This window comes from Dissoconium aciculare, assembly GCF_010015565.1.
Source record: "Dissoconium aciculare CBS 342.82 unplaced genomic scaffold K489scaffold_3, whole genome shotgun sequence".
NCBI classification, from domain to species: domain Eukaryota; kingdom Fungi; phylum Ascomycota; class Dothideomycetes; order Mycosphaerellales; family Dissoconiaceae; genus Dissoconium; species Dissoconium aciculare.
Window position 1 is genome coordinate 457,403 of NW_022984953.1, and position 12,174 is coordinate 469,576.

Below are 12,174 nucleotides of genomic sequence, written 5' to 3' on the forward strand. Positions count from 1 at the left end.
TATCACTTGCATCATTCGGGGCATACTTGATCCATCAAAAACATCTCATGGACACTTCCATTGGTAGTGTTTATAACTCAAGTAGTACCTGGCTGTTCGTCTGCACTGTGGTGCTTCGCGAAACCTACCTTGTCCCGCTTAGGGATGACCGCGGTCGATACATCCCATTTCTTTCACGCCTACGCAACGGATCGGTCAAAGAGGCCAGCGGCGTGCTTCCATGGCCACCTGGGCATGCGATTGTTCCCAATGGCTTCTCATCCAGCGCAATTTGTTCACAGGTGCCCGCCAGGCAGCGATGACCTGTCACAAGTGCTATAATCAGCTGGCATTGACTTGCGCGTTGAGTGCGTGAAAATGCACGTCTGGTAGATTCCAAGGTTGGTAGCGTTCGAGGATGGCGACAAGCAGCTGCAGCAACATGACCTTAACAGCCCTGGAGTTGATGATTTGAAAGCCATGATGTGCAAAACTTGGGGAGTTTTGAGTACCTCAGGTAGGTAGCACATTTGCTTGCTATAGATTGCTGTCATAGATGGTTTCCTCTTTCAGATAGGTCGACACCATCTCTTTCAACTTCTCCCCTGTCGCTCATCATGTCAATTTTTTGGATGATCATCTCCTCTCCCACAACTCCACTCAAGTGAAAGCTCGGAATTCGCAGGCGTACCGCGTTGTACTCATCAAAATCCTTGTCTTCGCTCACCTCTGCTACATCGTAATCGACCAGCTTTTCCCTTCTCCCAAAACTCATGTCTACACTAGACCACCTTACTATGTTTCACAGACAACGGAATGGTACTGTCTCATAAATGAAACCCGCGCAATTTCATCACCAGATTTGGCCATAACTTGTTCAACATTATGAACGTTTTCATCAAAGGCATTCCTGTCAACGCGACCGACAAAGAGGTCACAAAATTTTTGCGTCAACCTCTCAAGGAGTGCGGAATTGATTTCTACCAACTTGATAAGTCTCGTGCAAAAGACATTGCATTCCTCACAGTCCCGACTGTTGAAGATGGACAGCGCTTTCTTCGACGATATGGAGCCTCTTCTGTGTCACGATTGAGATGGCACAATCAGAATATCCTGTTTCGAATAGCCGACAGGGCCCCGAGTGACTTTGCAGTCCGGGCATTGGCATACGAAGGAGCCAAAGCTCCAAAACCTTCCAAAACATCCTCGAAGGATCACACAAACCACGACATCACGAATCTCAGATGTGGCACGTGGGCCTATACAAATCACCCAGAAGGTAGAGCTACACAATTGGCATTTGTCTCGCACTATCTGGACCCGCGTAATGGAACAATACATCTTGGCCGAAGAGCCGCGATCGTCATTCTTGGCGATCCGAGCTCAGATCAAGTGCGCATGGATATCAACTACCGAGACTGTGCCAGCATTACGGTCGGCTCTTCGAGGGATCCTTCGGTCTCGTTCGAACTGTACTTCCCACCAAAGCTCTACAAAGTCGGCGCAGCTGCACTGACACTCGAGTCATCAATGCAGCGTTTGGGATTAGAGCCGTCAACACAGTTCAAGAAGTACGAAAAGTACGAAGAGAAAAAGGAGCGGTTGTCATCCCTGATTCCAGCACATGCCCGTACTGTCGGCTCATGCTTTGTCTATCGATTGAAGTTAGCTGATGCTCGCCGGCTATCAACTATTCTCAGCCAGCTCAAACACAATGCTACTGGCTGTTCGGTACACGCAATCACTATACCGAAATTTAGCCTGAATGAGCCTTATCAAGATTCTGTCGATGAATTGAAACATCAACTTACTGACACCGGACGTTTTGGCAATTTGCCCTTCGGTCTCTTGTATCAGGTTGAACGGCTCGCACAGAACGGACTACTCCCTCCTACTACAGTCAGGAAAATGCTTCTCCCAATCAAGCAGCTGTACACCCAGCACGGCCTCAACGCGACCATTTCCGCAATCAGGCAGTTCTATCGCGAGATACCTTTGCCAGGGCCAGAAACCGAAGCACTTCAGGTCAGTGATTACGTGAAATTGCTCGGCGATTTTGCTTCAAGCTATGATCCAGATGCGCCAGAGAGCGTCTACGAGCTGTCCAAAAGGCACACACACATCAATCTTGTGCATCGGATTGTTGTAACACCGACAAGAATACGTCTTGAGGGCCCTGAGCCTGAACCCACAAATCGAGTTCTGCGCCGACACCGCAAAGATGCTGATTATTTTCTGCGGGTTGTATTTCAAGAGGAGGACGGTGGTACCTTTCGCTACGATCCGGCGGCCAGCCAGAAAGCCATCTACGCTCGATTCAAAGGGGTTCTTAAGGGCTCTATCAATGTCGCCGGCCGTGGTTTCTCCTTCCTGGGATTTTCCCATTCATCCCTTCGCAACCAAACGTGCTGGTTCATGGCTCCATTTGTCATCGACGGTCTCTTATGTCTAGCGCCTCAGATCGTCAGACAGCTTGGCGATTTTAGTCATTTCCGATGTCCTGCCAAATGTGCCGCTCGGATCGGTCAGAATTTTACTGACACGAATGCGACTGTTGATGTCTCTCCGCGCAACGTCGGAGAATTGGCGGTAGTTCAGCGCAATGGCCGTGATTTCAGCGATGGCGTGGGGACAATTTCTTATGATCTCCTACAGCGTGTCTGGCGTGTGTACGGGTCGAAACGTTTCATCCGTCCAACAGCGCTTCAAATTCGCTTTCAAGGAGCGAAGGGCATGGTATCGCTCGACACCCGTCTTCACGGGGAGCAGCTTATGCTTCGATCAAACATGAGAAAATTCCACACATCTACAACATGGAACCTTGAAATTTGCGGAGCAGCGTTCCAACCGCTGCCCATGATTTTAAATAGACAGTTTATCAAGATCTTCGAAGATTTGGGCATTCCTCTGGCGACCTTCCGTAAGCTTCAAGATGCTGCGGTCGGACGCTTACGTCGAATGACAGCCACTGCACCCGATGCAGCATCGCTCCTGGACGACGCTCGAAGCACAAGCCGTATTCCGTCTCTTATTCGGCTCTTGCACGAGCTGGGCATCAATTTTCATGGCGATGATTTCATCTCGGTGATCATTGAGGCGATCATCCTCTCTAAGCTTCGCGACATCAAGTATCGCGGTCGCATCCCAGTCGAGAAGGGCTGTACGCTATACGGCATCATGGATGAGACAGGAAATCTACAAGAAGGACAAATATATGTCGTCACAGAGCACGCAGACTTGGGCAAGCAAGTCATCGTAGGGGAAAACGTTGTGGTCACACGTTCGCCTGCTCTACATCCTGGCGACATCCAGATCGCTCGTGCAGTTGATGTGCCAAGCTCCAGTCCTTTGAGCGCCCTTTCGAATGTGGTCGTATTTAGTCAACACGGTAGCCGTGATCTGCCCAGCATGCTTAGCGGTGGCGACCTCGACGGAGATCTTTACAATATCATATGGGACCCGGACTTGATACCCACAGTCACGTACCAAGCTGCAGACTATCCTCGCGTGGCAGCGATCGAATTAGATCGTGAAGTCAGACCTGATGACATGAGCAACTTCTTTGTCGATTTCATGGAGACCGATCAGCTCGGCTACATCAGCAATTTGCATCTACAGATTTCTGATCAGGAGCCCCTCGGGACTTTGAGTCCCAGTTGCATTAAGCTCGCTGGTATGGCATCGACTGCCGTCGATTTCTCTAAGACAGGTATTCCGGTGGATATGAAGCAGCTTCCGAGATTTGACCGATGTCGCCCAGATTTCATGGTAACGCCCTCTCATGTGAATTTTTCAAGGATACATCAGCTAACGATCACGACAGGCACCGAGCCCACGTGTGTTCGTTTCCGAGAGCGGCTTCCTCGACCTCGAAGACGACGACCGCGAGCCCGATGATGCCTTTGAAGGTCTTGACGCTGAGCGTCGACCACAGAGATACTACGAAAGCAACAAAGTGTTAGGCCACCTGTACCGTGATATTGACGAGAGAGAATTCCTCAATGTCATGCATCGTGCGCGCGACAGTGTTCACAACGAGCAGCCTGTCGGCGACCGGGATCGACGACAGCCTCTACAGAGACTACATCGCTACCTGCAGCACTGGGCTATGCAATACGGCCTGATCTGGAAACATCACCTTGCCCTTGCTCGTGACATCAAGGAGACCTTCGAAGCCAGCGTCGCCGATATCGCCTACGACTTCGAGCCTTCTGCGCACAACCCGTTGACGGAGGCCGAAATTTTCTCCGGCACGATCCTTGGCCGTCAAGGTGGCGCGCAAGGAAAGACACTCCGGGAATTAGACAAGAACATGTGTCTCCGCTTCGAAACCGTCATGGAGTATACCGTCATGCGCATTATGAAGGGCGATCAACAAATTCGACAAGCAGACGATCTGGATGATCTTTACGATCAATACTCCGAGCGTGAGATTGAGGCACTGCCGCGAGCTTTAGCCTGCCTGCAAGTGGCGATGGAAGAACCGGGGTACAGGGATCGCGCGGTGGGCGAACTCAAAGGCTTTCGCTACGTGGCGGCGGAAGTCGCGTTGAGCGAATTGAGGAGGTACCAAATCACGACTCTGGGGACATATTCTTTGCCTCTGGCTTGAAGCAGGTGCACAGAGATGGGGATGCTCGTTTGATCAATTTCATACGTTACGTTTGTTTCACAAGTTAGAGCGCATAAGGCGCGTGTTGCATGCTCAGCAGCAATGCTCCGAGATCGACTATTTTGGAAAAATGGAATCATTCAAAACAATGACTTCGTGAGGGAGAGTAGTCGATGTGTCTGCTGGGTCTGATCTGTCGGTTGTCGATGACCTCGGTCGTTCATATTGCATGGGGGGTCTTTGGATTCCAAGCCGACTCGATCGGCCACCGTGTTCGTTGGGCCTCGGTAGCGAGAGATTTCGATATGTCGTGGATGGGGATCCTTCAACGCAGTCCACGAAGACCGCAATTTCTTGCAAGCTTTTGATTATCTTTTGATGGTCCAAAGCTATTCGAGCGATGTTGACGACAACCACGTTTTGTAACAGCAAGCGCAATTCCGGAGCTTTGAATGTCACGAAGTCGTTTTGATGCTCGCATTTGTCGATGGAAATTTGGCAGCATTCGTGGCTTTCTCTCTTTGCTTCGCCACAATGATGTTCTCTTCGATTTGATGCTCGGCACGGGGTCGAGGAACGATCTTGGTCTTCTTCGGTGCCTTGGCTACCGCCAGTGCATCTTCTTGGAATTGTTTCCAGGCTCCGACGCCCCAAAGCCTCGTCACGTCGAATTTCTCGGTGTACTTGCATGCGAGGTGGTGGTCTGACATGATTGATATGGTGGATTCTTAGCGACGAGGATATCGGAAGTCTCTCCACAGAGAAAGGCGCTTGTGATGTCATTCGCCAGTACGCGGGTTCGAGTCTTATGTGACGTGGCAGGCGTTGATCTGTATGCTGGATGGCTGCTCAACAGAAATGCGATCGAATCATACTTGATCGCCGTGGTGGAAGGAATTTATGCAGCAAGAGTCTGTCACCTTATGACAAGACCTAGTATGCCCAGATGGTCATCACTCACAAGGTCGCACAAGATCCACAGTCTTCGGGGATTGAGCGACCGGTCAGTTGCGACACGTGCTGTCATTGCGGCACAGTCAACGTGATCTCAAAAAGTGGCAATGTCTGCTCCCACATTGGCATGTGCGCTCATCTCCGGAATCGCTTGGGCAGTCACTATTTGAACATCATTGTCTTCTGGTCGCGGCGCAGTATGAGTGGCAGACAAGGTTGTCACTCTCCTGGGAGTTAGAACAGAATCAATTCACTTGATCTACCTTCATCATTCTAGTATCCGGAATACGCCAAATGGACGTTTGAAATGACTTGAGATAGAGCAAAACGCAATGAGCCATTTTGATCAAGGTTGACAAGGCGTTTCCTTTGCAATCACTGATTGACTGATGAGGGCGCCTTGGCCTCGAGATCTAAGGATCTCATTGCCCGGCAATGTTGCCAGCTCTCATTGACGGCAGTCATCACGTGCACATGAACAATCCGATCAACAATTTGATTCATATATCATTCAGGAATCATGTCCATCGCGTGCGACAACGACCGCACAGATAGTGGACTATTTTGACGTGAGTACGTATATCAATTCGTGTTTGACTGGGAGATGTGAACCGCGCCGGCACGTGATTGGACGTCACTTTGGGACTAGCGCTATTGGCCGTCCGCTTCGCAACAGTCCGACACCCAGCTTGCCGCTGATGACGGCAGTTGTGCTGGCTACCTGCTGCATATCACAACTCAAACATCCTCAACCGCTCACCACAAAGCCAGCCGCTGTCACAACACAACTAGTTCTTGTTGAGCCTGTCGATTCCAAACCAGAAGACTCAACAATCATGGCATCTGCCGAAGTTGCCAACCCTGCCCACACAGAAGCACCCCATCAAAGACGCCAGATCGCAAATCAGTCCGCCACAAAGGTAGATAGCATTGATGGTCTATCAGACTCAGACGACCAGTATGCCACCTACAAAAAGCTACAGCGTCAATTAGAATACATCAAGCTGCAAGAGGAATACATCAAGGATGAACAGCGAAGCCTGAAGCGGGAGTTGGTACGCGCACAAGAGGAAATCAAGCGGATACAAAGTGTCCCACTTGTCATCGGACAGTTCATGGAAGCGATTGACCAAAACACCGGCATTGTGCAGTCATCGACTGGAAGCAACTATGTGGTCCGCATCCTCAGCACCTTGGATCGGGAGCTGCTGAAACCTAGCTCAAGTGTGGCGCTCCACCGACATTCGAACAGCTTGGTCGACATCCTTCCGCCGGAAGCTGATAGCAGCATTGCGATGTTGGGAGCGGATGAGAAGCCGGATGTGTCATACGCAGATGTCGGAGGTCTCGATATGCAGAAGCAGGAAATTCGCGAAGCGGTGGAGTTGCCGCTCACACAATTCGATCTCTACAAGCAAATCGGTATCGATCCGCCCCGTGGTGTACTTCTCTATGGTCCTCCTGGAACAGGCAAGACTATGCTGGTCAAGGCGGTTGCAAACAGCACCACAGCGTCGTTCATTCGAGTGGTTGGTTCGGAATTCGTTCAGAAATATCTTGGAGAAGGACCACGTATGGTCCGAGACGTCTTCCGTATGGCTCGGGAAAACAGCCCTGCAATCATTTTCATCGACGAGATCGATGCTATTGCCACAAAGCGTTTCGATGCACAGACCGGTGCCGACCGAGAAGTTCAACGTATTCTGCTGGAGCTTCTGAACCAGATGGACGGTTTCGATCAGACCTCTAACGTCAAGGTTATCATGGCCACCAACCGAGCAGACACACTAGACCCCGCTCTTCTACGACCAGGTCGTCTTGACCGAAAGATCGAATTTCCTTCCCTTCGTGACAGACGTGAGCGTCGTCTCATTTTCTCCACTATCGCGTCCAAGATGAGCCTGTCACCCGAGGTGGATCTCGACTCCTTGATCGTCCGCAACGATCCACTCTCCGGTGCCGTGATTGCAGCAGTAATGCAGGAAGCCGGTCTACGCGCTGTCAGAAAGAACCGCTACAATATCATCCAGCAAGATCTGGAGGATGCATATACCAGCCAGGTGAAGGGTGCGAGCGAAGCTGACAAATTCGATTTCTACAAATGAACGAGTTATCCAATTTATGATTGCGTTGCTACGGGGAGACGGTCATCGAGACTAGACGAGGGTTTTTGATTCGACGTTCGGATCGACAGCTAGAGAAGCCTCCGCTTCCTGTCCTGCCGTATGTACTATAGAGCCTGGACTCGAAATACATTGATGATGCATGACCATGGCCATGACCCAATGTCCGGGCTTCCATCAGTATGATGCGGAATGTATGGACCATGAATTACATTAGGCAACAGACCCATGTCACACCGCTCGGGAGCATTCCCACTGTAACGAATCGCACAACACTTGTTGGTGCGATTGCATTAAGTATGCAAATTAGGGTTGTCATTGTTGTCGTCAACGTTGGGCTTACGTTAGATTTTAGAGGCAGTTCTTCTTGAAGTAACAAGAAAAACGATGATGACAGCGTGCTACGAAAGACGTCTACGCTCACCCTACCGACTTGCGTACCGTCCATGAGGCTCAAGTATGACCCCTAAGTAAGGTTGGTGCTCCCCCGAGTGCTTGTCAATCACAACCTGACATCGAATGTCCCCTCGGAGACGACGCAGCAGAAAGGGAATTACTTAGCGGCCACGGCTTGTGGGCGATAGGGATTGATCCGGAGATAACGGGACGGTGTCTCTGAAATACAGCGATTTGCGGATTTTGCGACAGTGCCGGACTTGGTGTGGATGGGAGTTAATATCCCTAGTATATATATTCTGCGCGTATGTCAATAATGTAGGTTTAGTGAAAGTCCATGTGCATTCGACCGTCATCCTTCACGATCAGAGGGATCTCCCTTATGATCCGCTATAACACTATCATAATCCGCAGGGTAACTTTTCAAAGCCACTGCGAACCATTTCCGTGCCGGATGATCCGGATCTAGGAACTATGGGGTTTCGCCCTAGCTGATCCGTCTGAGTCAGATAAGTTGTCAGACGATGACCTCGTCGGGTACTACTTTTTTTGATTTCAAAGCATGATTGATGAAGGAGAGGTAGGAATACTCCTAAATTTCGCCGTTGTAGCCGGGCAGTGCTGAACCGTGGCGGAATCAAGTTTTAGGAGTAACCAGCGCGAATATGCATCGCTCATCTTCACAAAAGAAAATATCTTGCCCAGAAAACTTGGCTGGTCGAATTGAAGAACGTAGAGCAGACTTCTGGAACGTTCTTGGTCGCCTGGACGCTCATTGTTCTTCTGCGCCAGGTTTGTAATTCGTAAGCAGTGCCCAAGCGTTGAGCTCTGCAGGCCCAAGTTTGGCCCAATGAGGCGGCGGTCGGCGCCGGGGGCGCTTCAAGAAGCGAAGGACAGAGGATCAGTCTGACAACACGTCTATTGATCCAAGAATAAGTTTGAATGAAAGTCACCGATGTTGATCAGTTGGAACAACTCCACGAATCTGACTTGTTGGAGCACTAGATTGTTGGATGATACGGCCTGGAAAACGAGCCCTCGATCAGTCATTTAGGTGCTCTGCAAACTAGATACTTTCGGTCATCTCCGAGATGTTGGAGACCACCCCAAAAGGTGAGGAACCCGGTGAACGATGCATGGTTTCACGGGCGTTGGCCACGCGTGGAGTGCCTCGGGTCGCCCTCATGAAGAGAAACCGTACGGGTAATCCGATAGCAACTCCTGCTCAACAAGCAGATCTGTCCCTCGATATTGAAACATGAATGGTTTGCAGATCAATTTTTAGGCCGTCCAATTCTTGGCCTGCAGAGTCATGTTAGCACGGCGAAGGCCGAATCCTTGACGAAGGCAATGTCGCGATTCTCTGCAGAGGGGGAGAAAAACATATCTGGTTGGCAACGAAGGAGTTAGATGCATGTAGAGTGTCCTGTCCTTTTAGGGGAGGCTGGAGCGGTACTCTACAGAGCTACGCTAGCCGTCTAGAAATGAAGCAGTTATCAGAGTCTCTGGAAGTTCTTGATAATGGCTCTTCTTTACAAGAATTTAATTGACCGTCAACAGATTTTGAGGATTGGCGAGTTTTCTTGCGAGGACGCTTTGCTTTGGGTTGATGAAATGTGCGCCATACGTCGAAAATATGCCGGATGGACGACTGTTCGAAGTGCTGTGATCCAATTCTGATTGCAGGAGGCCGAAGCATCTCGACAAGCCTGGACAATATCGTGCTTCTCCGCCCCAATTGCGCGCCAGGTTTCAGCTAACCATCAGCTCTGCTCGCGATTATGCATGCTTGCTTGGAAGGCCTGACTTTGGGCCCCCCTCCGCCCTTTCGCTACACTTCGTTTCGCTTTATTTTCCACGCTTGCATTCGTGGTGGAGGCTGTGTCGCATTCGCCAGTGTTGGACACGGTCGTTTTGGCAGCACACGCATTATTGTTCATGGAACAAACGCGAAGCCGTGTAGCAGCTCATCTGCGGACCAGAATCCTGCAGGCTGAATTGAGCCTGAGGGGCCAGCCCGGCCTGATCTGACCGCATCATAATCACATCTGTTCATAGGAGACTACGTTCCGGAGACACGGGAGGTTATTTCGCCCGACCTCAGACGACCTGGATCGTGGTTTCCTTCCCACCACTGTGATCGGCACAAACTAATAGCCGAGACTGCTGTATTGTTCGACGCGAACGGCAAGCGACGTGATAAGTACAGTAGGGCGGTGCACAAATGCAGGCTCGCAGGAAGGAACCCCCACAAAGACCATCAATCACTCCAATCTTACTCTGGGCGCGAGGCCTAAAAATGATGGCCGCCCAATGAATGTTCTAGCGACGCTGTGGATCCTGCAGCCCAAGAACCCCGTGGCAGAACTAATGCGCCGATCGATGGGTAGGCCGACGAGCAGCACGCGTGCGTGGGAATGCCATGTGTCGGAAGGAATCTGTGCCGGGAGGGATCAAACAACGTTATGGTCACTAGAAAGCAAACTACTGTCTCGTTATGGACACACCTGGGCAGTCCTGATTCTGGGGCCGTCGGCGAGATGAAAAGTGCGAGCTTTTGCCGTCTTTTCTCCCTGCGCGGCTTCGCATCACTTCGGATGACGAGTGCTAGTTCTCTTCGAAAGCAATGATTGCAGGAGTGGTACACACCTCTCGGTCATCCAATGCACGCTCACCATTTGCTTCGCCACCCTTTTGTTCTAGTCTACACGATTGAATTCACACCTTTAGTGCGGGTTTGCGCAAGCAGGGGTTCGCAAGCCATTGTGGATCGACGTGGGCACGACTCGTGAGAGCATCGTGGATCCAGTGCTCGACTGTGGCGCAATTTCAGCGGTATGTACTCAGGTGAACATCGTGAGGCCTTAGGGCAAGGGCGGGGCGGCTGACGCTGCTTCGCTCTGCATTATGATGGTTCCGTCAGACAAACAGTATGTGAAGTTTGGTGCTTCAAGAGGACGAGGTAGTCACCCACGGTCTCAAGTCAGAGCATGAATCCTGATGAGGTGCATTCGTTGCCTCGATGCAGCCATCGCGCACGGCATACTGCATGCACAGGACGTGCAATGACTTTCGGAACGGACACGCTCTATTAGCATTCTTTCGTCCCGTTCTACCCGGGACTCACCGCAAGGGTTAACAGTCTTGGAACGAGAGCGACATCATTCGTCAATGAGGAACAAACAGACACATGCCGCCGTGACATACATGCCAACTGTTGCTCGTCACCAACATCTACAACCCGCATAGATTGTTCCAACGATGCCCTAGACTGGAAAAGCGTCACACCGCCGGCCGACCACACCACGCACAATTTCCCACGTTGGCATCGGTTGGCACCATAGGAGTCGTTGCCCAGTATGACAGTGATCGTCGCTGTTAGATGGGCCGCTATGGGACAATCTGCGAATGAGAGGGAGGCATTGTAAGTATTGGTTTCCTTGTGAACTGTGCACGAGCTTGGCACGGCTTCGCGTCCGGCACCGGGCCTGCCTGCCCTACCATCAGCACTCGTGCTGATACTGATACTGCACGCTGCGCACATGGGTATGCCCGCCCTAGTCATCATCTATCCCACTTCCTCATCAGTGGCTCGCACTTTGCTGCTGTTGATGCGGATTATTTTTAGGTCTGACTTCCGAAACCCTCGAGCTTCAGGGCTACGGACAGGGTGGAAGAACGCGCGAGGCCGCATTCAGGTCGATTTTGCGAGACCGAGTCGACCACTGGCCATCATCAAAATGGAATACGATCGTCCGTAATGATTGCGGCTTGCTGATATATATGGCAACGCGCGGTGTCCGTATGACGGCGACACGGAATGTGATGAGGCAGGGGAAAGCGGGATGACGTTGCGGAGGAAGTCTGCGGCCAAAGGGTCTGAGACTGTACGACCACTGTAAGATGTCCCGAACATTCAAAGAGGATGTGCACCATCGGAGCCATGTGGCCATATTCATCTATTGAGACCTCGCGTAACAAACCGACAGCGCGGGGTGCAAACATTGCGGGAAGTGAATTCGCGTATTGAGCGTCGACGTGACGCGGGAGACCGAAGAGCGAGAACATGGGCCGCAAAAGAGCTCTGTGGCCGTGCGGCAGTAGCCTTGC

The 12,174-nt window shown here is 51.1% G+C and overlaps 3 protein-coding genes across 3 annotated transcripts; 2 read left to right on the forward strand and 1 right to left on the reverse strand.

Annotated features, from left to right (window-relative positions):
* Positions 1 to 864: 864 nt before the first annotated feature.
* Positions 865 to 4,591, forward strand: K489DRAFT_407670 (RdRP-domain-containing protein; the record flags this gene model as incomplete). The annotated part of the gene is made up of 2 exons (XM_033607393.1): positions 865 to 3,747; positions 3,803 to 4,591. The coding sequence occupies 2 exons, from the start codon at positions 865 to 867 to the stop codon at positions 4,589 to 4,591; spliced, it is 3,672 nt and encodes a 1,223-aa protein (XP_033461984.1).
* Positions 4,592 to 6,381: 1,790 nt separating this feature from the next.
* K489DRAFT_407671 (proteasome regulatory particle subunit) lies at positions 6,382 to 7,650 on the forward strand (the record flags this gene model as incomplete). The annotated part of the gene is made up of 1 exon (XM_033607394.1): positions 6,382 to 7,650. The coding sequence occupies one exon, from the start codon at positions 6,382 to 6,384 to the stop codon at positions 7,648 to 7,650; it is 1,269 nt and encodes a 422-aa protein (XP_033461985.1).
* Positions 7,651 to 9,974: 2,324 nt separating this feature from the next.
* K489DRAFT_399216 (uncharacterized protein) lies at positions 9,975 to 11,629 on the reverse strand (the record flags this gene model as incomplete). Its single annotated transcript, XM_033606955.1, has 6 exons — positions 9,975 to 10,126; positions 10,344 to 10,502; positions 10,572 to 10,637; positions 10,714 to 10,768; positions 11,039 to 11,109; positions 11,192 to 11,629. 6 exons carry the CDS (start codon positions 11,627 to 11,629, stop codon positions 10,001 to 10,003), a joined length of 915 nt encoding a protein of 304 aa, XP_033461986.1. The 3' UTR covers positions 9,975 to 10,000.
* Between the last annotated feature and the right edge of the window lie 545 nt (positions 11,630 to 12,174).